General features: G+C 41.7%; 1 protein-coding gene across 4 annotated transcripts in view; it reads right to left on the reverse strand.

The window, feature by feature from the left end:
• Positions 1 to 25,866, reverse strand: part of MAMLD1 (mastermind like domain containing 1) — a 123,426-nt gene that overhangs the window by 55,335 nt on the left and 42,225 nt on the right. For all 4 annotated transcript variants that reach the window (XM_081043864.1, XM_081043866.1, XM_081043863.1 and 1 more), the window contains exon 2: positions 4,553 to 4,712. In XM_081043864.1, coding sequence (XP_080899990.1) covers positions 4,553 to 4,648 — 96 coding nt within the window. In that variant the 5' untranslated portion in view covers positions 4,649 to 4,712. The remainder of the gene's footprint in view (positions 1 to 4,552; positions 4,713 to 25,866) is intronic.

A 25,866-nucleotide genomic window follows, 5' to 3' on the forward strand; every position in this document is an offset into this window, starting at 1 on the left:
TGTCTCTGGGACTGTGTTTTGTCCCCAAGGGTAGTGCTGGCCTTCAGAAGGCCTAACTATCTGAGCTCCTAAGCAGAGAATGGGAAGCAGCAGAAAGGGAAGAGCTTCGGAGTCAGGGAGCCTAGGTTTGCAGTCTGAATTTCCCACCTACTGACTGTGTAACACCGAGAAAGCCCAGCTCCTCTCCGAGCCTCAGTCTCCTCACTGGTGAAGTGGGAATATTAATCCCCACGTCACAGGAGTAGATGAGCTAATACATACAAACTAGCTTACACGAGCGAGCCATCGATCATCCTCTCCTCCCAGTTCTAGGGTGGGACAAGTAGAACTACAGAACAGGACAGAGTTGTTCCCAGTGGAGGAAACCTGGAAGCCATTTGCTCCTTGACTGTGAACTCTTGTAACCCAGGGTCTAGACCAGGGCTGGGCACACAGGAGAGACCCCAGAGATGGGGCCTCAAGAGGAAAGGGACTTGCTACATGTCTCAAAAAGCGCCAATTACCACCCTGGGATCAAATTTGAGGTCCCCTTATTGACTGCCATGCTCGGTGTACAAGGAAAAGCATGGGCCTCCAAACATGGTGGAAACAGACCTTATACCTAATCACATATCCAGCAGGAGGTGAACAGACCTCCTCCTGCTGCGTATTTCTAAGGTCACCAGTCTACAGAAGAGGGCCAGCTAGAAGGAGGCCAGTATTTTCATCGCCATCCAAGCTTCCACATTCCCTGTTACACTCAGGCCTCCTCTCTCCCTCTTCCGTGGCCCACTTGCATTTAGAGGTGAGAAGAAGAAGGCATGAGGAATTGGTTTTGACTATATTGTGGGTACCAAGCAGGCTGCACCCAAATGGGGACCCTTGATGTAGTTTCCCATCTTTCTGCAGGTCATTGGATTTCTCAGACCTCAGTGCCCTCATCCATCTAGAGGGAGAATGGTTAGGAAGCTCAGAAGAAATACCAGGTATGCAGACTCACTGTAACCTATAGAGTGAGCCACTTATTGTCATTCCATGATGAGACACAGAAGTGAGCAATGAGCACAGTGTCTCCTCCCTTCTCCAACTGTCTGTCTAATGCCCTCAGCACCCCCCATTTTGTCTGGCACAGTCTCGTGAACAGAATAGGTAACTGCTCAGAGCTGGGGAATCTTTACAACTGGCAATGGGGTGTCAACCGAGACAGAGACGACACGTGATGGACACACTGAATTCCAATTCCATGCAGGCTCCAGAGCACTCCCATCTGGAGAGCTAGTGCTTTAGATATTCTCGCACTAGTAATCAATAGACCCACCGATCTGGGGGAGGAATGGAGATCTTAACTTCAAAGGGAAGGACCGAACGTTCTGCCTTTTGCCTCCTGTTATAAAACTCCATACACTAACTGCAGACACTGGATGCCTTATTAACCTTGGGTGGATGCCCGAATGTTCAAAAGGTAAAATGCCTCTTTTCTCCTGATCACAAGAGTCATTAAGCAACCATGCTGCTGAATGAATAAAAATAGGCTGGAAAGTTTACTTGCATTGCTGAGATTTCTTGTGTTGACTACTCCTGCCTGATACGTGTTCAGTGCTTTGCGATTTTCAACGTACTTTAGATCTAAGAGGCAGCAGAGTGCAGTGGCGACAACAGCAGGCTCTGACCTCTGCTAATTCTTAGCTCGGTTAGTTTGGCCAAATTGCTTCATCTCTCCGAGCCTCAGTTTCCTGGAGATAGCCTCTTCATCTCAAGGTTATTCTAAGGATTACAAGAGCTAACGTCCCTCATACGCTTAGCATGCGCCTGGAGCTAGTCAATGTTCAACTAAAGGTGGCTATTCTTATTCCTGGTTCATTTGACCTTTGTCCTTGGGGAGGGCAAAGGATGGACAAAGCCCCACAGGTAGTTAGGAGCAGAATCAAGACTAGAATCTAGGTGTCCTGAACCCTGGTCTTAGGCCAAGAACAGTCGTCGCATCAGATGGACATTTTCCTGCAAGGGGCGTGCCAATTATTCACATGGAAATCCCAGGGCTGGCTACAAAAACTCTCCTTTGGGACTGACAGAATTTTATTACCAGATCTTGACTTGAAACATGTTTTTGTTGTTGTTGTTAGTTACTTAGTTAGTCTGTTTTTTGGGGAAAGGACAAGAGAAGCAGGTAAGCTGAGTGTCTGAATCAGATCTCCTTGTTGAGGATGCTTGCAGGATGGGGGAGAGTGGTGCATGGGATGTGCTTTCAAGTGTATACAATTCCCTGGGACTGGGCTGCAGGTTGTCATCCCTGGATGACAGGAAGCATCAGAGGGCGAGCAAGCAACAGAAACAGCTGAGATCAAGTTCAGGCCACACCCTGAAAGGACAAGCCCATGTCCTCTAAAGGATCTCCTGCTGCTGCTCACCTCCTGGGCCTGAAATAACTTGTTTAGACAGCACATTTCATGGTGGACTCATGGGACAATCTGCTTTTAATCTGCCCGTCTCTGTCCCTCAGTTGGCAAACACCAGGGCTGCCGAGATCCCCAGTGAGTACAGCACAGGTCCCGGTTAGCACAGGGTATCTTCCTGAGGCTGCAGGGATTGATCAGCCATGAACATTCACGGTGCTCAAACCAACAGCTGCCCTGGCTGCTGGCTGATGACAGCAGCAGCATCTGCCTTACCCAGGCTCCACGCATACGTACTATAGGGCCCAGACAAAGGAGTGGGCACCCTCACTGTCGTCCTCTTCAGAGACCATACGAGTCTTTCAAGAAGACAAATTGTGGTTTTTACTGTGAAGAGGGCTCATCTGAGTGAGTTGCTTTTGGAGCCTGAGACATATTTTTGGATCCCGTCAATGGGGGCAAACTCTGGATCTTCTAGAACAGCTTGGAGTTTCAGAAACAGGTCACTCAGAGCCAAAGACGGAGAACAAGGTGTGCACACGGAGGAGGGAGAAGGGCTGATTTTGATCAAGTCCAAGGTACAACTCTAAAGCTATGAAGGTGAATTTTTGGCAAGGCTTAAAAGGGTGTCTAAAGGCCATCTGCAAAGAAAAGCCAACCCTGGAATTGGTGGAGCGATGGCAACTGCTTCAGAGTGCGGGCACAAATGGCTACTACAAGAACCCATCGAAGTAAAACCCTTCTAGCACTGAGATCTATGCTGATCAAAACCAAAGCAGTTCTTTACTAGTCACACTTTTTTAAAGGGTATTGATGGGGCCCATGAGGAGAAGGGAAAGAGGACCCGTGCAACTATAACTCACCCACTGTTTTCTCCTAGGAATGGAAACAACTATGACATAAAGGAGAAACTGAAAGTCATGCTGAATCTGATCATGGGCTCCGGATGCATTACCACGAGGGTTTGCTTCACTGACTGAGTTGCTGACCATAAAAGAAAAGCAAGACATAAAATGGTAATTGGGATGGAGGCTAGAGACTGCCTTCTAGACGATGCCTGACGGAAGGGCTCACAATGTGCAGAACAGGCTGCTGGCCAAGTAACTGCTCCATCTCTGCCATCCCACCTGACGCCCATCCCTTTGAGAGCTGGAACTCCAGGAAACAAAGTTTTGTCAGTGTCCATATACTCAATCTGATACCACATTCTCAATACATTATTGGTGGAAGACATGAGGGAAAAAAAAAGGAAGCAAGGCTTCAACAACCTGCCACCACCCCTGTGCACGTAAGAGAATCCTAGACTAAATAGAAAGCTGACTTACTGAAAGTACATTCCCCTTGGGATTGGAGAAGCAAGCCCTCTAGTTATGTAAAATGACATTACCTCAGAGCCCTGAGCTCCCAGTTGTTTGAACAGGAAGGAAACAGACCCACAGCTCTATAAGAGCCATTTCCTCTCCGCTCTATTAATTTGGAGATTAGGTCTGTGGACCTAGTACACTGAGATAACAGCCATTGTGTTTTCTGCAACTCCTACCAACTGAACTAATCTTGGTAGACTGGTGCTGTTGCAGGCTTTTATTGTCAAATTAAACTAACCAACGGCTCTCATGGCCCCTTTGGTAATCCTGGCTCCTCGAACTACTACTGGAATCCCTAACCCTGAGTTTCAGACACATGGATAATGTCTGAGTTCCAAGGGAGGGAAGTAGAAATTTGTCACATGAGTTTTTAAAAGGACTCAAGGGCCAGGGAGTTGAATGGGAATCTCTTTCTGTGCCCTCCTCACTTGGCTTCATGTTCTCAGTGGTACTACAAAGCTGATGCAATACATCTAATGCCTGTCATTCCCAAATTCCTGGCTTCTATTAAGAGAAGAAGCAGGCTTTTCTTCCCTCTCACCCTTCCTCTCTTTCCAGTTGAAGGGGTGCAGTGCAGACATCGCTGGACTGGGAATCCAGATGAAGCCTTGCATTGTGTATACTACTCTTTCAGAAACTCCCAAAGGACAAAAATCAGCACATCTTCTATAGCTTTTCTAGGTCAGATTCCAGTTCCTTTTGGGTGGGTTCCCTGCCATCAAGTTTGCACACAGAATTTCAATAATACATCTTACATTCAGGTTTAAGATTAGAAGCATTCAACACCCCCCTCCCTCCAATAGCCCATTGTCTGACCGATTCCTGGAGCTTTCTGGGCTCCTGACGATTTCCCACCATGGCGAAATGGGGAAGCATGCTCTTGATTACAAGCCGATTTTTCCAGTCATCCATTGTTTGACCTGCAATTTTATTCTTGACTCTCCAAGGCGCCTCCCAAACGACCTAGACAAAAGGGCTTAGGGAGACAAAAAGTACACTGTCTTTCAGATTCGAAGATGAGACCATTGACCGCGTGAATCACAAACTTTACTCTGAGGACAGATTTGGGCAGAGTGGGCCACATTCCTTTTCCTGTCTCTCTCCCCACCCTACCACCCTCATTAAGCTCCTCCCTCCCCCAGTGATGAGGGGCACTTCTGTGAGGCAGTTGGAAGGGATGAGATGGCAGTCTCTAGCCACGGGGCTGAGCAAAGTTCACTGGTGAGCTGAGGGATGGGTGGAAAAAGAGCCTGATGTAACTAAAATCACATTGGGCTTAAAGACAGGGTTCTAGGTCTGGCTTTGCTTTGTGTGGTATGTAGTGAGACCTGGGTAAAGGCTCTTCTATTTCTGACACAGCTTTCTTATATGAAAACCATGGTGGTTGGGTCAGGTGATGGCTTACGGCCAGCTCCTTCAGCTCTACTAGAGTAAGCTTTATGGCCCACAGAAGGAGCAGCTCTCACTCCTGCCTGTTAGCACCTAGCCAAGTGAGCTAACAGTTCAAAACCTGACAGTCAGTGGAAGGAAGCAATGAATGTTGGAAGGGGCTCATGCAACCCCCGTGCACTCACTGGTTTATAAAAACCTAACCGAGAAGGATGTGATCACGGCTACCCCAATGTGTGCCCTCCATGACAGATGAGCAGACATGTGCAAACTCAGGTAAACCTGAGTTTTGCTTTCTTTCATTTCATTGTATTTCATGACGCAGACATGAAATAAGAACTCTACTGAGGCATTCATATATGAGGAAAACTATCCTTCCCACAACTCTCCTTGGCAGTATAGAATCAGGCTCTAACATTTCAATGTCCAGACTTCTGCCTCTGGAATAATGGAGAATTACTTTTTCCATTTTCCTACTGAGTACAACTAAAACCTCTAGACATTATATATAAAACAAACATAAGAACACCCTGGGCTTCTACTCGAGGTGATGGAGTAGATAAATGCTCCCAGATCACATCAAAATTACAACTAAACTACAGAACCACCACCATGGAGAATTGCCTGAAGTCTAGCTGAAGAGAAGTCCTATAACTAAGGATATACAGAAGTCACCTCGAGATTGGCAGAAGGGAGGGAGATGCGAAACAGGCTGGTCCCAGATCCACGTGTGGTGGTTTAAAATCTGGAAGGATATTTCAGCTGTAGAGGTAGCCCCTAAAGGGTCCCAGCCGCACATCAGACTCTCCAGCCCAGGATTCCAGTGCTGAGAAGACACGTCCCCATAAATTCTGGCTATTAAAACCAGTATAGACTGTGGCTGAGTGAGACAGAGGGCGGCTGGAATCCCAGCTATTCCTCTGAAAAGGCCTACACATGTGTGTACTAGCTGACAGACTCATTTGCTCTGAGCTCCAGTGCTGGGGCAGTAGCTTGAAAGGGACATAGGGGGAAGAACTGAATTGTCTGGCTTCAGAGTGAGGGCTGGAAGGGCAGCTTTCTCCCAGACAGAAGCATTGGCAGAAGCTACTGTTCCTCTGTTGTGCCCTCCCCCCAGGTCTGCACACACAGACAGCCACCATATCTGAGTCTCCATCAATCTACCTACACCATACTTTGCTCTGTTCTGGTGATTCCCTGAGACTTCTGCCACACCCAACTTTTGGAACCATCCAAGCCACTTCCAGTGGCTTTTCCATACAAACAGCCTGTCTTGACTCATGCTGTGGACATTCCTAAAATCTCTCAAAGGTTCACAAACCCCAAACAAGCAGCATCTGGCCTCAGTGTGCCCCATACCTCTTGCTTTTCTTTGCCAAGCCCCATGTGCAGCACTAGTGGCAGCTGACATCTGTTCAAGCTTAGCCTCTCCCAGGGACCTCCAACCCAGTACAAACGGCAACCATCTACAGATAACATTGTAGCTCATACAATATTGCTGGGCAGGACACAGGCAGCAACTGATGTTGGCCTGCACCAGAGGCCCTCCCAAGAGGCCTCAGAACCAAAACACCCAATGGCCAGCTTCACACCAAACCAGAGCACCACCTAACCACCTCCACAAATGACTCACCCAAAGGGCAAGCTTGGCAGGCACCAGAGCCCTGCTAAAGTGAATCCTGCTCCACAGGGTCAGCCCCTGCACAAAAACTTGTCCACTGTAGTCACGGCCAATCCTCACAAACAATCAGCCTGAGGGCCAATACCTCCTATTGCCATACAAACAGCCACCAAGGCTCAACTACAACAGGAGAGCAAACACAACCCACAAAAGGGACACTCCTGGAGCACTGAGCAAAGGTGACCAGGGAGAGTGTGCCCCTGGGCTCCACAAGACTCCTACTACATAAAGCCACTCTACCAAGCCCAAGAGATGTAGATGCTCTACCTAAAACATAGAAACAAACACAGGGAGGCAGCCAAAATGAGGAGACAAACATGTCCCAAATGAAAGAACAGAACAAAACTCCAGAAAAAGAACTAAACAAAATGGAGGCAAGCAATCTACCAGATGCAGAGTTCAAAACACTGGTTATAAGGATGCTCAGTGATGTCAGGGAGAACTTCAAGAAAGTGATAGGAAACATAAAAATAGAGATAGAAAACATGAAAAAGAACCAATCAGAAATGAAGAATACAATAACTGAATGAAGAGTACATTAGAGAGAATCAACCGTAGATTAGATGAAGCAGAGGCCTGAATCAAAGATTTGGAACACGGGGTAGCAGAAAATACCCAATCAGAATAGCAAAAAGAAAACAGAATCCAAAAAAACAAATGAGGATAGCTGAAGGGGCCTCTTGTAAAACATCAAGCATACAAACATTCACATCACTGGGGTACCAGAGGAGAGAGACCAAGGAATTGAAAATCTATTTGAAGAAATAATGTTGGATAACTTCCCTAACCTGGCAAAGGAAACAGACATACAAGCCCAGGAAGCACAGAGAGTCCCAAACAAGGTGAACTCAAAGTGGCCCACACCAAGACAACATCATAATTAAAATGCCAAAGGTTAAGGACAAAGAAAGAATCTTAAAAGCAGCAAGAGAAAAGCAGTTACCTACAAGGGAGCCCCCATAAGACTGGCAGCTGATTTCTCAACAGAAACTTTGCAGATCAGAAGGGATTGGCACAAAATATTCAAAGTGATGAAAAGCAAGGATTTACAACCAAGATTACTCTACCTAGCAAGGCTATCATTTAGAATTGAAGGACAGATAGGAGCTTCCCAGAAAAGAAAATGGTGAAAGAGTTCATCACCAACAAACCAGTATTATAAGAAATGTGAAAGGCACTTCTAGAAGAAGAAAAAGGAGGAGAAGAAGAAAAATACCAAAAATATGAATAATAAATTGGCAATAACTATATGTTTATCAACAATTAAATTAAATGTAAATGGTTTAAAGCTCCAATCAAAAGACATAGGGTGGCTGAATGGATAAGAAAACAAGATCCTTACAGTTGCTTCCTACAAGAGACTCATTTCAGATAGAAACACACACACACACACACACACACACACAAAGTAAAGGGATGGAAAAAGACATTTCATGAAAATAGAAACAAAAAAAGGTAGGGTAGCAATATTTATACTTGACAAAACAAAACAGACTTTAAAACAAAGCCTATAACAAGAGATAAAGAAGGACCCAGAACTTCCACTTCTAGGTATTTATGTGAAGAAACCCAAAACACTAACTTGAAAATACATATATATCCATAAGTTCATTGCAGCATTATTTACAATAGCCAAGATACGGAAGGAACATAAGTGTCCATCAATAGGTGAATGGATAACAAAGAAGTGGTACATACGTACAATAGAATATTATTCAGCCACAAAAAAGAATAAAACCTTGCCATCTGAAACAACATGGATGGACCTAGAGGGTATTGTGCTGAGTGGAGTAAGTCAGACAAAGACAAATGCCATATGATTTCACTTATATGTGGAATCTAAACAATAAAATAAATGAACAAATAAAAGAGAAACAAACTCATAGATACAGAGAACATTCTGATGGTTGCTCAATGGGAAGGGGGCTGGGGAGATGGGTGAAAAGGGAGAAGGGATTAAGAAGTACAAACTGGTAGTTACAAAATAGTCATGGGGATGTAAAGTACAGCATGCAGAATATAATGCATAATATTGTAATAACTGTGCATGGTGCAGATAGATCCTGATAGATTTATCAGGGTGATCACTTTGTAAGTTATATAAATGTGTAATCACTATGTTGTACACCTGAAGCTAATATAATATTGTATGTCATCTGTAATTTAAAAAATAAAATAATCATTTTAAAAAAGAGAAGACCCTCAAAGGCGGGGAGAAAAGAGTAGACTGCATAGGGTCCTTAGGATCTGAAGAATGACCTAGTGGTGAGTTCCCTGAGTTTTCTTTTTGCCTCATACATCCCAGATGTGAACCTGAAGAAGGCTGCAACCCCAAATGCCAATGGACTCGGACAAAAAGTCCCCAATAAAAGCCTGCTCTCTTTAGACCCAGAACCAGGAAAGTGGCAGCCTACCAAGACAGAAGACTTTTTTTTTTTTACAAGAAGTGCTCTAATTCAGCTAAGCACCACAGAAGAAAGTGTGGTTACCCCCCTCCAGTCCCAGCAGCAAAGGCTGAGGGGCCTAGACTCCACCCCCATCTGACAGTAATGATTCATCTCTCCCTCTCCCCACTAGGGTGGTGTCAGAGTAGGCCTAACAAAGAGTCAGGTCATGAGTCCACATCCCATCCCTGCCAATGTTAGTGAGATCACATGGGAGGAATTAGGCACTCCTACCTATCCCAGCCAGGGTGACATCAGTGGAAGACTAGTGAGGAGCTGTAACTATCAGTACTGTTCAGCAGTAATGAGGAGCTCAAACCTCCCTGGTGTCAATGAAGGCTAAGTAGGGAGCCTGGACTTCTAGATACACATGGCAGAAATGAGATGGTGCCCCCATTCCGGGCTGGACCATTGGTCATAGGAAGTCAGCTAAAACAGAAGATCTAATTAAGTGCTGAAGTACCAGAACTGTCAACCCAGAATCCTATACTCAGTGAAAATAGGCTTCAGGTATGGAAGGGGAATCAAGATATGCTCAGATGAAGGAAAACTAAGAGAATTGTTCAACAACAGACCTCTCCTAAAAGAATGGCTAAAAGAAGTTCTCTAAACAGAAAGCAAATTATAAAAGAATTTTAGGCATCACAAAGGAAGAAAGAATAATGGAAAGAAATATATACATATGTGTGTGTGTGTGTAAATATAATAGACTTTCCTTCTTTTTTCATGATTTCTAAATTATCTCTGATACTTGAAGTACCAATTGTAACATTGCATGCTGTTGTTCTAAATGTATATGGAAAATATGTGACATAATTACATTATAAACAGAGGAGGGTAAAGGGGTGGAAAGATAGGAAAGGTTTCTATATTTCACTGGAAATGGTATCATATTAACACCAGTAGACTGTTATAAGCTATGTATATATGATGTAATACCTAGAGAAACCACTAAGAATGCTATACTAAAAGATACACACAAAAAAAGCTATACAAGAATCATCAAATAGAATTCTGAAAAATATTCATGTAATCCACAGGAGGGCAGGAAAAAGAAAAACAAAAACAGAGAACAAACAGAAAATAAAAATAAATTGGCGGAATTAAGTACTAACTTATCAGTAAATACATTAAGTGGAAATCATCTAAATACACCAATAAAAACACAGAGACTGGCAAAGTGGATAATAAAACATGATCCAACTATATACTGTCTTCAAAATGCTCATCTCAAATATAATGATATGGGCAGGTTGAAAGTAAAAGGATGGAAAAAGATTTATCATGCAAATGTTAATTAAAAAAACAACACGTAGCAGCAGTGGTTCTAGTAATAGCAGATAAAATAAACTTCAGAACAAAGAAAGTTACTAGGGACAGAGAAGGGCATTACATAATGACAAAAGGATCAATACACCAAGAAGACATAGGAATCCTAAATGCGTATGCACCACACAACAGAGCCAGATGATATATGAAGCAAAAAAAAAAAAAAAAGAACTGAAAGGATAAATAGAAAACTTCCGTTCCCTTTTTTGGGAACATCCTCTCTCACCAATTGATAGAACAATTAAACAAAAACTTAGCAGGATATAAAAGAACTCAACAATACCATCACCTAACAAAGTCTGATTGAGATTTATAGAACACACCACCAAATAAACAGTAACAAAATACATTATTTTCAAGCACCCAAGGAATATATACCAAGACAGACATTCTAGACTACAAGTACAAAACAACCCACATTTTAAAAGAATTGAAATGATACATGGTGTTTTCTCTGACTATAATGGAATCAAATTAAGAAAGAATAACAGGAAAATCTCCAAACACTTGAAAACTAAACACACTTAAAAAAAAAAAAATCATGAGCCAGTGAGGAATTCTCAAGAGAAATTTTTAAAAAATACAAGAATAGACCTATTGGGATGATCACTTTGTAAAGTATACAAATGTGTAATCATTACATTGTACACCTGAAATTAATAAAATGTATGTCAACGATAATTGAAAAAATAAAAAAAACACTGAACTAAATGAAAATGCAATATATCAAAACTTGTGGAACATACCTAAAAGGTATGCTGAGAGGGAAATTTATAGCACTGACTGCTTCCAATGGAAATGAGGAAAAGTCGAAAATTAATACTATAAGTTTACACCTAGGAAATTCAAGAAAAAGAAGAGCAAAAGAAATTGAAAGCTAACAGAAGGAAGAGAATGTGAAAAACGGATATTTATTAAAATTATATTGAAAACAGAAAAAAAAATAGTGAAACCCAATTGGAAAAAGGAAGATCTCTGACAAAATAATAAAACTGACAAGCCTCTAGAAAGACTGACAAAGAAAAAAAAAAGACACAAATTACCAATATTGGAATGAAAACGGGCATATATTACTATTGAATATGTAGACATATAAAGGATGATAAGGGAATACTACAAACAACTCTCCACATAAATTTGCAAATTAGATGAAATGGACCAATTATTCTTAAAGTTCAAACTACCAAAATTCACCCAATATGAAATAATCTGACTACCCTTGTAATTATTAAAGAAATTAAATTCATAACTAAAAAAAGTTGCAGAAAAGGAAAACACCAAGGTCAGATGATTTCATTAGAGAATTATATCGATTGTTTAAAGAAGAATTAGCACCAATCCTACATAATCTTTTTAGAAAACAGAAGAGGAAGGAACACTTCCCAACTCACTGTATTATTCTGACAGCAAAAACAAAGGCTGTACAAAATAAGAAAACTATAGACTAATATTTCTCATGTATATAGACACAAAAATCCTTAACAAAGTTTTAGCAATGTATGAGAAGAATTATACATAATGATCAAGTTGGGTATATTCTAGGGATGTAAGGCTAGTTCAATATTTAAAAGTCAACCCACATTATCCATCATATTGACAAGCAAAAGAATAAACATGATTACCTCCAAAAACATTGAAAAAGAACAAAGTTGGAAGATTCACAATTTCCAATTGAAAAGCTTAGTACAAAGCTACAGCAATCAAAACAAGGTTGTACTGGCATAAAGACAGACATATAAGCCAATGGAATGGACTTGAAAATCCAAAAGTAAACTCATTAAGTCTACAAACAATTGATATTCAAAAAGGGTGTCAAGATGATTCAGTGGAGGAAAGAGTAATTTCTTTAAATATGGCGCTGGGACAGAAGGATAGTCACATGCAGAAGAATGAAGTTGGACGCTTACTACCTACCATTTACAAAAATCAACTGAAAATGGGTCAATGATCTGAACATAGGAGCTAAAACTAAAACATGTAGAAGAAAAACATAAGGGAAAGTCTTTAAGGCATTAGATTTGGCAATGGATTTTTAGATATGACACCAAAAGCATAAGCAACAGAAAATAGATAAAATGGACTTCATCAAAACTGAAAACTTTCATGTATCAAAGGACATTATCAAGAAAGTGAAAAGACAACCTAGAGAATGGGAGAAAACATTTGCAAATCACATGTCTGATAAGGATCTAGGATCCAAAATGTATTAAAAACTCTTACAGCTCAACAATAAGAAGATAAACAAAACAAAAAATGGGCAAAGGACTTGAAGACATTTCTCCAAAGAAGATATACTTATGGCCAACAAGCATGTGTAAAGAGGCTCAATATCATTACGCGTTAGGGAAAGGTAAATCAAAACCAGGACATACCACTTCTCACACACTGGGATGGCATAATAAAAACAAGGAAAATACCAAGTGCTGTCAAGAATGTAGAGACATTGGAACGCTTGTACATTGCTGGAGGTACATGATTACCTCCAGGAAGGTCTCAAATGAGGGAGGGAACGTTAAATGTTACAGCTGCTGTGGAAAACAGTTTGGTGATTCCTCAAAAACTTAAGTGTAGAATTACCACCTGATCTCATAATTCCACTCCTAGGTATATATCCAAAAGAATTGAAAATAGGTACTCAAATACTTCTACACAAATGTTTGTAGCAGCATTATTCATGATAACCAAAAGGTGGAAACAACCTAAATGTCCAACAATGTATAAATGGATAAACAAACTTTGGTATACCCATACTATGGGCAGTTTTAGCCATACAAAGGGGTGAAGTATAATATATGACCGAGTACAATGAACCTTGACAACATTGTGCTAAGTGAAAGAAATCAGTCGCAAAAGGTCACATATTCTGTGATAATTCCATTTATGTGAAATATCCAGTATAGGTAAATCCAGAGACACAAAGCAAATTGGTGGTTGCCAGGAATGAGGGGGTGAGGAGAATGGGGAATAGCTGCTTAATGAGTATGGAATTTTATTTGGGGGTGATCTAAATGTTTAGTAACTAGATAGAGGTGAAGGTTTAATACACTGCAAATGTAATAAATGCCACTGGATTATTATGCAAATTTCCCCTTTATAAAAAAACAGTGACTTCTTTTAAAGATATTTTCACTGCATATAGAATGCTAGGATGATAGGTTTGGCTTTTTTTCTTTCAGTACTTTAAAAATGTTGCTACAGTCATCACTTAGTTTGTTTCCAAGGAAAAATCTCCTCTCTGTAATTAATGTGTCTTGTTTCAAACATGTAGATACAGAGAATAAACTGATGGTTTCCAGAGGGGAGGGAGTGGGGGATGGACAGAAAAGGATTCAGAAGCACAACCTTCCAGTTATAAAATAAGTACAGAGATATAATGTACAGCACAGGGAATATAGTCAATAATATCATAACTATGTATGGTGATAGTTACTAGACTTATGGTGATCGCTTTGGAAGGTATGTAAATGTTGAATCACTACATGATTATAATATTGTATGTCAACCACAATTAGAAATCATTAAAAAAACAATAGGGACAATACCAAATACTGGCTACAGTGAGAGAAACTGGATCACTCATACATTGCTCATGAGGATAAAAAATAGTTCAGCCACTCTGAAAAACAGTTTGGCAGTTTCTTAAAAAAAAAAAAAAAAAAACTAAACTAAAGTAAACTAAACACATGACTAATATATGACCCAGCAATTGCACTCCTGGGTATGTATCCCAGAGGAATGAAGACTTGTGTTCATACCAACATTTGCAAATGAATGTTTATAGTAGCTTTATTCATAATAGCCCCAAACTGGAAACAACCCAGATGTCCTTCGATGAATGCATGGTTAAACAAACTGGTACATGTATATCGTGTTATACTACTCAGCAATAAAAAGATATAGCTATTGAGATATACAATGATCTGAATGAATCAATCTGCAGAAAATCATGCTGAGTGAGAAAAGCCAATCCCCAAAACTTACATACTGTGTGATTCCATTTATGTAACATTCTCGGAATGACAAAACTATAGAAATAGGCTAATTAGTGGTTAACAAGGATTAAGGAAGGGGGTGTCTGTGGAAAGGAAGTGGTTGTGCCCATAAATGGGCAACATGAGGGACACATGTGACGATGGAAATGCTCTGTACCTTGACTGTAGCCATGGTAGCTTCCTGGTTGTGATATTGTACTATATATTTGCAAGATGTTATCATTAAGGGAAGCTGGCTAAAGGGTACATGGGATCTATTTGCATTATTTCTTACAATTGCATATGAAACTACAATTATCTCAAAACAAACAGTTAATTAAAATCATGATCATATCATTTGATACAGAAAAAGCACTTCACAAAATTCAACACCCATTCATGATAAAAACTTGGAGAAAATCAGGAATAGAGGGGCCTTTTCTCAACTTGATAAAGAATATCTAAAATAAATCTACAGCTAACACCACATTTAATGATAAAAACAGAATAGTTCCCACAAAGATTGGAAACAAAGCAAGGAAGTCTGCTCGTATCAAATCAATATGCTGTACACCTTCAATTTACACAGTGTCATATGTCAAATATATCTCAATTAAAAAACCAACAAAAACAAAAACAGTACTGGATGATCTAGTTAGTCCAGTAAGGCAAGAAAATGAAATAAGAAGCATGCATATTAGAGAAAAAAATAAGTAAAACTATTTCTATTTGCAGTTGACACAACTGTCTTCATGAAAAGTCTTAATACATTTACAGAACAACTCCTAGAACTAATGAGTTCATGAAGGTCTCAAATACAAGATCAACACATAAAAATCAATTCCATTTATACCAGCAATGAACACATCGACCCTGGAATGAAAAATACAATACCATTTAACTATTGCTCAAAAAATTCTTAGGTGCACATATATCTTTATGGATAAATGTTTTCAGATTTTGGGGGTAGATACACCCAGGGGTGGGATTGTTGGGTCATATGATAATTCTATTTTTTTTAAGGAGGGTGCAGCCCACAGTGGCCCATGTGGGGATCGAACTGGCAACCCTGGTGCTATCAGCATGACACTCTCACCAATTGAGCTAACCAGCCACCTGGTAATTCTATTCGTAATTTTTTGAGGAATCTCCACACTGCCTTCCATAGTGGCTGCACCAATCTGCATTCCTACCAACAAATGTCATCCCAATAAACTTTAATACAAAAAATTCTTAGGTGAAAATCAAGCAAAACATGTACAGAACTTGTATGCTGAAAACTATACAACACTGATAAAAGAAATTAAAGCAGATCTAAATGAATGAAGGGATACTCCGTGTTCGTAGATTGGAAGACTCAACATAGTAAAATGTCAATTTTCCCCAAATTGACATATTGCTTTAACCAATTCCTATCAAAATCCCAGCAAGACTTTCTGTAGCTCTAGTCAACATTACTCTAAAATTTATATGGAAAGGCAAAGGAAGTAGAAGAGCTGAAACAATTTTGAAAAAAAAAAAAGAATGTGGAAGGAATCCATCTTCCTGGTTTCAAGAATTAGTATAGTATGACTACATTTATCAAGATTGTGTGACACTGGCAGAAAGGCAGACACATAAATAACTGGCATGGAACAGAGAATCCAGAAATAGACGCACACAAAAATGCCCAACTGATTAAAAAAAATTAATTTTCAATTACAGTTGACATTCAATATTATATTAGTTCCAGGTGTACAGCATAGAGCTTAGACATTTATGTAACTTACAAAGTGATCCGTAAGTCTAGTACCCATCTGATATTATACAGTTACTATATTATTGACTATATTCCCTAGGCTGTACTTTACATCCTGTGACTGTTTTGTAACTACCAATTTGTAGTTCTTAATCCCTTCAACTTTTTCATTCATTCCCTCAATCCCCTCCCATCTGGCAACCATCAGTTTATTCTCTGTATCTATGAGTTTGTTTCTGTTTTGGTTGTTCATTTATTTTGCTTTTTTAGATTCCACATATAAGTGAGATCATATGGTATTTGTCTTTCTCGTCTGACTTAATTTCGCGTAACATAATACCCTCTAGGTCCATCCATGTTGTTGCAAATGGTAAGGTTTTGTTCTTGTTTACGTACGAGTAATATTCCATTGTATTTGTGTACCACCTCTTCTTTATCCAATTGTCTTTTGATTGGAGCATTCAATCCATTTACATTTAAAGTAATCATTGACAGGTATGGAATTATTACCATTTTATTGTTTTCTGATTATTTTTGAAGTTCTCTGTTCCTTTCTTATTCTCTTGCTCTCTTCTCTTATCTGTTGATAACTTTCTGTAGTGGTGTGCTTAGACTCCTTTCATTTTATTTCTTGTGTATCTCTTGCAGATTTTCGGTTTGTAGTTACCATGTGCTTCATATGTACCAAGCTATGTTTATAGCAGTCTATTTTAAGTTGATGGCAACTTAAGTTCGAACTCATTCTAAAATCTACCATATTTACTCACCCTCTCCATGTTTGTTTTGTCATTATTTTCAACTTCTTTTGTATATGAGTGTTTGTGTGTATCCCTAAATTTACTGCTGTAATTACACATGGTCTTCCTACTTTTGCCTTTTAATCTTTGTACTCGCTTTAGTATTGGTTGGTCCACTGCTTTTATTCTGTGTTTGCCTTTGCCAATGAAAATTTTTTTCTTTCTGATATTTTCTTATTCATATTTTTGAATCTTCTTCTTCTTAAAGAAGTCCCTTTAACGTTTCCTGTAATACTGGATTGATGGTGATGAACTCCTTCAGCTTTTTATTTTATCTCTCCTGTTCTAAATCATAGCATTGCTGGGTAGACTAACCTTGGTTGTAGGTCCTTGCTTTTCATCCCTTTGAATATTTCATGCCAATCCCTTCTGGCCTGCAAAGTTTCTGTTGAGAAATCAGCTGACAGTCTTATGGGGGCTTCTTTGTGGGTAACTAACTGCTTTTCTCTTGCTGCTTTTAGGATTCTTTGTCTTTAACCCTTGCCATTTTAATTATAATGTATCTTGGTGTGGGCCTGTTTGGGTTCATCTTGTTTGGGACGCTCTCTGCTTCCAGGACTTATACGTCTATCTCCTTCACCAGATTAGAAAAGTTTTTAGTCATTATTTCTTTAAATAGCTTCTCAGTTCCTTGCTCTCTCTCTTCTCCTCTGGTACCTCTATGATGTAAATGTTGGTACACTTGGCGTTGTTCTACAGGCCCCTTAACCTATCCTCATTTTGGGGGATTCTTTTTTCTTTTTTGTATTCTGATTGGGTGTTTTCTGCTACCTAATCTTCCAAATCGCTGATTTGATCTTCTGCTTCATTTAATCTGCTGTTGATTACATCTAATGTATTCTTAATTTCATATTCTTCATTTCTGACTGGTTCTTTTTTATGTTTTCTATCTCCATTTTTATGTTTCCTACCTCTTTGATGAGATAGTCTATTCTTTTATAAGTTCATTGAGCATCCTTATAACCAGTGTTTGGAACTCTGCATCTGGTATATGGCTTGCCTCCACTTTTTGTTTTAGAGTTTCGTCCTGTTCTTTCATTTGGGACAATTTTTTTTTGTCTCTTCATTTTGGCTGCCTGCCTTCCTGTGTTTGTTTCCATGTATTAGGTAGGGCTGTTATGTCTCCCAGTCTTGGCAGAGAGACCTTGTATAGTAGGTGTCTTGTGGGGCTCAGTGGCAGTCTCCCTGGTCACCTGCACTGGGTGCTCCAGAAGTGTCCCTTGTGTGGGTTGTGTGTTCTCTCCTGTTGTAGTTGAACCTTGACTGATGTTGGCACATTCAGTGGGTGAGGTTGACCCTTAACCTAACTAGCTGTGAGGACTGGCTGAGACTATAGCAGACAAACTGTTGTGTGGGGTCTGACCCCACAGAGCAGGATTTGCTTTTGTGGGGATCTGGTACGTGCTGAGTCCACCCTTTGGGCGTGTTGTTTGTGGCGCTAATTGGATGGTGTTCTGGTGTAGCCTGAAGCCGGCTACCAGGTGTTGGTTCTGGGGCCTCTTGGGTTGGACTCTGGTGCAGGTCAAGGTCAGCCATTGCCTGTGTCTGGCCCAGGGCCACCTGGTAGGAGCTACAAAGTGATCTGAAGTTGGTAACTGCCTGTGCTGTCCTTGGAGGCACCTGAGAGTGGTTATGCTGTGAACTGAGGCTGGATGCCACTAGTGTAGGGCTTGGGGCCACTTAGCAATAGGTATAGGACATGCCAAGGCCAGCCACTGCTTGTTTGGGGTTTGTGGATCTTTGAGAGATTTTAGGAAAAGTATGTAGTATGGGTGGAGGATGGAATATGCCTAACTGATTTTTGACAATAGTGCAAAAGCAATTCAGTGCAGGAATGACAGCACTTCTAACACATGGTTCTGGCACAATTGAATATCTATAGGCAAAAAAATTAAACCTCAAGCTCATGCCTTACACAAAAATTAACTCAAAATAGACCATACAGTTAAATGTAAGATGCAAAAGTATACAAGTTTTAGAAAATAGTAAGAGAAATTCTTTGGGATGTAGAGTAGGGCCAAACGTTCATTCTTAGACTTGACACCAAAAGCATGACCAGTAAAAATGAAATTTTGATAAATTAGACCTTATCAAAAGTAAGATCTGTTTTGTAAATGACCCTGTGAATAGAATGAAAAATAAGCTACAGTCTGGAGAAAATATCTGCAAACCTTATATCTAATAAAGGACTAGTATTTAGAATACACAAAGAATCTCAAAACTCAAAAGTAGGAAAACAAGCTATCCAATTAGAAAATGGGCAAAAGACATGAAAGAACATTCCCTTGAAGAATTTCTATGGATGGCAAACAAGCACATACAAAGATGTTCAATATCATTAACCATTAGAGGATTGCAAACTAAAACCAGAATGAGATACAAGTACATACCTACAAGAATGGGGAAAAAAATAAAAATATTGACAACACCATAAGCTGGTGAGAATGTGGAAAAACTATATCACTCATACATTGTTGGTGAGAATGGAAAATGATATAGTCGCTCTGCAAAACGGCTTGGTAGTTTCTTCTAAAACTAAACATGCAACTATTGTATGACCCAGCAATTGCACTCTAGGACATTTATCCCAGAGAAATGAAAATTTATATTCACACAAAAACCTGTAGCAATATCAATTTCCCGGTTTGGATATTTGTACAACTCTTATATAAGTTGTAACCATCAAGGGCCTCTCTGTACCATGTTTGCAAGTTCCTGTTAATCTATAATTATTTCAAAATGAGAAGCTAACTGCCATTCAAAAAAGATTCCAATGTCCAGATCCACGGGGACACTGCTTCTTTTTCGTTGCTTCTGGGACTTGTCCCAAGTAGCACTCTTTTTTTCCAGCAATTTACAGAAGTTTGTACAGACCTTTTTATTCTTTAAAAAACAATTCTCACCCAAATCTTCCTTGAGTATTTCAAGGGTCAATTCCGAGGCCTCAGCTGTGACCTCGCTCAAATATTAGGGGCTAGAGACACCCCAATGAGGAAAAAGTGGCACATAACATACAATGCACCCAAATAAAAATGGAGAAAAGAAGACCTCATTTACCGCTGAGGCCATCAGTAATGGCCCAACATCTCTAGCCTGTATGGGGGATGGAGGCCCAGATCTCATTTCAGAGCTGGCAACACAAAACCTATCAACATCAAACAAGCTACCTATTCAGCCCTAAAGAAAAAAGGCCAAAAAAAAAATGCCACTTTGGCTTTTAAAGACTCCACTCCACTGATTTCATGCCCTGCCCCTTTGTGGCTCCCAGCAGCCAACGTAAAGGGGACAGGAGGGGGCAGTGGCCAAAACTTCCTGAACAAAGACCTGATTCTCTGGTGTGCAGTAGCAGCCTACTGGCCCACTACCACATCACGGTGCTCCTGTACCAAGTGGGCCGACGGCCTGGGAGCCCAGTCAACGTAGGGGATGGCAGTAAGTGATTCCCACCTGGAAACTGCCTTTTTTGGTCTAAGCCGGAAGGGGTCTCCCACCCTCAGTACATTAGCCTCTGGCCATGAATCTGGGCCTGGGAAACAACCCTTGGGCGGACCTTTCTGTCCATAGCAGGGGCACACAACCTTTCTACTCCAGGGCCTGCTTAGGCTCCTCTTCCCCTGGCATATCCATGAGCATATCCTGTCCAGGAAGCCTATGTCCCCCATAAAAATAAACCACTGCCTGGAAGTTTTTGTCAGCCAAGCACAATTCAAGGATGTAGGTGAAGTCCATAGCCATTTGCCACACACTTTGAATTTCAGCCTCCTAAATCCATGCAAATTCAACTTTCTATTTCCTCCTACATCTACGTTGGCTTTAGTACAGAGAGAAAATGGCCCCATCCTCAAGTAACTCAATGCCCTAGGGAGACGTGCTGCTGTGTGGCTGTGTGGCCTGTACACATGGGAAGGTGGGGGGAGCGAGGGGCATACTCATCCCTCCGGATCAGAACAGAGGCCTGTGGGCAGGCTCTCTTTCTTCCTCGGGCTCTAAGCATACACCTGAGAGCCCCTACCATCTACACCAGAAGAGGACACCTGGGTGATACCTTCTCGGCACTATCAGCGTGGGCTCTGGAGGCATCTCGTACCGCTGGGATCTTCACTGGCTCACCCCTCCCGTGCTAGTCAAGGCATCTAGGAGCTGATCTCTTGCTTCCCAGATCCATGGACTCTCAGATCTCCAATGTCCATCGCAAAAGTGCCAGCTGGGGCCAGCTCTACCTCGTTGCTACCTGACTCCGAGCATAAGAGAGGAAGGAGTAGCCAAATCAAAGGCACTTGGCAAGGAAGGAAGACGGGCATGAGGATATTGATGGAACACCCCTGAAGCCTTCAGTCCCCCGTCCCCCGGCTCTTGCCAAATTCGTCAGAGGACAAATCAGTAAGGTGCAGAGACAGCCTGGGCTTCGGCTGGAAGGCTTAAAAGGTGAGCTGCATGGAGAAGTCAAGTTGGGTGCCTACTTCTGAGCTGTACCCGACATATCTGAGTGTGTTCGTCACCCTAACTGCTTCTTCCTCTGTGTTCCCTAGATGGAGTGAGGATGAGGAGACAGGTGCCATGATGTCCCAGCCAAGTCTCTGGGTTATTGGACAGATTTCCGGTCAGGATAGAAGATATTCAATGTTAGAGCCCTCATTTTCAAGCTCGAAATTTAGCCCCCAAAGCAAAGAAAAAGCTAAAATACCTCTGGGTTTCACATGGACTTAAAGAGGAATGGGACCCATCTAGTTGGGTGGACGTCAAGTTGATGGCAAAATCATTCAAATCTATCTTCAAATATGTACACTGGTGTTATGGGTTGAATTGCAGCTCCCCCCTCCAACTCATATATTCAAGTCCTGACTTCCAGTATTTCAGAATGTGACTGTATTTGGAACTTGGGTCATTGAAGATGTAATTAGTTAAGATGAGATCATACTGGAGTAGCATGGGCCCCTAATTTAGTATGACCGATGTCCTTATAAAAAGGGTAAACTTGGCCACAGAGGCAAGCACCCAGGGGGGATGCCATTTGAAGACTGGAGTTGTGCTGCCAAAGACAAGGAACTACGAAGCACTAGAAGAAAGACCCGCAACACATCCTTCCATGCTGCCTTCAGAGGGACTGTAGCCCTACTGACGCCTTGATCTCAGACTTCTACCTTCCAGGACTGTGAGGAAATAAGTGTCTGTTGTTCAAGCCACCCAGTCTGTGCTACTTTGTTACACAGCCCTAGCAGACTGATACACTGGGGATAAAAATATTTCTACAGGGAAGGCGCCAATGCCAGTAAGGACTAGCCTGTGTGAGCTTCAGAGCTTAGTTACTCTCCTATGGTAAAGGTTCATCTCTCATTACGATGACTAAGAGCTGGACTGTTCCAAGCCCATGGTAGTCTTTGGCTCTCGGCATTTAGAGAACACCCAGTTCTGGGCTCTTAGTACTCTGCCTGCCCCACCAACCTGAAGCCAGAGTTACCTATTCCAGGTAACTCAGAACTGGAGCACCTGACACAGTGCTTTTCTCACGGCAAATTCTTTACAAATTTTGTAAATAAAACTGGTTGTGGGGTTCATATGGGAATGGAGAGGAACCAATGGGAAGGAAGCACCTCCAATGAAGATTCACATGGCTTGATGGCTGGCTGCATACAGACCAGGAGGCTAAAACCACTTCCTCCTCCAGACTTCCAGCCTGGACAGTGGGAAGAAGTGTGGGGCTGCTCACAGGCAAGAGAACATCACATGAGGAATAGAAACATCAACTTACTGTCATCAACCATGGCCACTTTGGGCTCTAATCACAGCATATCGCCCTGCTCTAAAAGGGACTGGCTGACGGTTACTAATTACTATCTGCCACCAACACTCTTAGGGCTAAACTGGGCATGAGTCAAGTAGGATGCCCTGAGGCAGCAGGAGCCAGACCTGGGAAAGGCAGGTAAGAGCCCAGGCTGGAGACAGGCAGGTCAAGGGTTAAGAAGGCCAGGCGTCTAGATGTCAGTGGAGTCAGGGCTTTGGAGCCCAACAAAGGCCAGCTTCTCAGTCCTGAGGTATAGGGCTCTGGGAAAACTCTTTAACCTTAAAGACTCAGTTTCCTCATGCATAAAATGCAAAGTTCTATACAGAAATATAACAGCTACCGTTGGGTGGCCACTATGAACCAGGCATCTACTTTAGTGATTGACATAGAGCCTTTCACTGGCTCTCTGCAGCATTCCTACAAGATACATGTAAATAACTCCCTTTGTGTTCCCATTGCCCTTGGCAGGAGGTATGTGTACTTGTCTAGCATGTGGTTCCCCCTCTAGACTATGAGCTCTCTGAGGGAAGGAAGCATGCCTTGTGTGTGTGTGCAGCTCCCTAGTGTTCAGGGCATGCAGTAGGGGAATCGCGAACCATGTACTGAGAGGATCTGCAGAGTGGCGTCAAGCTTGGGTGGAGGGCTGGACTACAAGCCTCTGAAGGAGTCCGTCAGCCTAGAGCCCTGATGACTTGGTATGTTGGAGAATATGTGTCCTTAGGAATGCATAATACATTGCTCAATATTTCTGTGCATTTCAAAGGGCTGTTCTGGCAGTACACAAGAGCTGCAAAGCACACAATTATAGCCTTGTGCTCATAAATATAGCAATACCCTAAAACACCACTTTCACTTCTTAAAAGTTGACTTGAAAAAGCCCGCAGTGATCTGGAGAAATTGGAACGCTCATGTCTTGCTGATGGGAGCGTAAAATGGTGTAGCCACTCTGGAAAAGAGTTTGGTAGTTCCTAAACAAGTTAAAAGTAGAGTAGCTATGTGATCCAGCAATTCCACTCCTGAATATATAGACAAAAGAATTGGAAACATGTCTACAAAAAAACGTGTACATGTATGTTCATAGCAGCACTATTCATAATAGCCAAGAGGTGGAAAGAACCTAAATGTCCCTCAACTGGTGAATGGATAAACAAAACATGATATATCCACACAATGGAATAGTATTCAGCCATAAAAAGGCCTGAAGTGCTGATCCATGCTACAACATGGATGAATCTTGAAATCCTTGTGCTAAGTGGAAAATGCCGGACTAAAAAGGTCACATATTGCATGATTCCATTTATAAGAAATGTCCATAACAGACAAGTCCATAGAGACGAAAGTAGATTTGTGGTTGCCTAGGGACAGAAGGGGGTGGGGGAAGAATGTGGAGTGACTACTAATAGATACAGGATTTCTTTTGAGGGTGATGGAAATGTTCTGGAATTTGTGGTGATGGTTCCATATCTTTGTGAGTACATTAAAACACAGTGAATTGTACACTTTCAAAGAATGAATTGTATGGTATGTGAATTATATACTAATTAAGCTTTTTTTTTTTATAAAGCCCAAGTTGTTATCACTTCTTAATCTAACTTGTGGTTTTAGAAAGATGTTCCTTTTACATGAAGCAACATCTTTTAAGATTTCAGAGGAAAAGAAAGTTCACCTCCTCCTTCCTGGACCCTGCCCACCACTTGGCTTTGGCCCTGAAGTCACACACACAAGCAAGGCTCTTTTCTCCTTGAAATGATTGTAAAAACAATGCTGTCCCTAGACTTATCATACAAGAATAACTGGAAATGCTGGGCAAGGGAGAAGGAAAACATTGGAAATGGTTTGATTTTGTAGCAATTTCAGCAGTTAATAGCTACAGAGTATAGAAATAGCTTGTAAACATGTGCCACTTGGGCCCAGGTGCCAGCCATAACAGCAGGCCGAAGCAAGCCAAATAAAGGTTTGCAAAGTGCTTTTAGCTGGTGGTCTACGTGAAACAGTGGACAGACCACTTCCATTTTAAACAACTCACTTAACCTCTTTGAGTCTCAGGTTCCGCCTCACCTGCAAAATGGGGCTGACCCCTTTGCTCTTTTCCCCTCACATGTACTGTGTGAGGGTCAGATGAGAACTTGAATCTGAAAGCCCCTGGGATAGAGGTGCGGGACCGGGCCACCCCTGTCTGCAATGCAAGAAATGGAGCCAGCACTCCCCTTTTTGTTCTCCCTCTCCTTTATGATCAAGCTTGCTTAGAATACTGGAATGTTAACAGGGGGAAGGAAAGTTAGAGATTATAAGGTAATCCCCTTCTTGTACAGATAGGGAAATCGAGGCAGAGACTTGTCCAAAATCACAAGGAACGATGGACAGGGAAAGCTGACGCTAGAAGTCAGGTTCACTGAACCCCAAGTCACGGCATGATTGCAGTGGGCTGGACTGAAGACAGACACTCGGTCAAGTAGTCACTCGGAAAGGCATTGGGCAGAAGAAGCCTAATAAATCCCCGAGGCAACCTCCTAGGCTGTCCGGTTCCGGTGGCACTGCCTCTCTTTAAATAAGGGTCAGCAAGTTTAAGATTGCAGCCTTCTCCCCGCCCAGGCTGACGAGCCAGTCGCTTCACCTCTCTGGGTTTCACTTTCTTTCAATATACTAAAGAGTTTGGCTTAGAAGACCCTACGTGGTTTGCCAGCTGGTGCCATTCTCCATCGGCTTTCGTCTATGGCCGTCCATTTATTATGACTCCTCAGCCAGAGTAGACAAACAGACTTCTTTTCAGGGGCTGCTGGACAGAACCTAGATCGGCTCCAGATTCCCAGTGGGGCTAGATAGAGTTTGGGGTGCTCTCTTTCCACATTATACCAAAGGCTCATGACCCCCTCCCCCGATTCTAAACAAAGCAATCTGGGGGATCAGAGCCCTGGACTATTAATTTGGACAATGCTCAAGAAGTCTTCATCATCCTCAGAGCCCAAAGTTCCATTAAAAGGAAGTGGGAGGGAACAAGG

This window comes from Rhinolophus hipposideros (genome assembly GCF_964194185.1).
Source record: "Rhinolophus hipposideros genome assembly, chromosome: X".
In the NCBI taxonomy this organism is placed as follows: Eukaryota; Metazoa; Chordata; class Mammalia; order Chiroptera; family Rhinolophidae; genus Rhinolophus; species Rhinolophus hipposideros.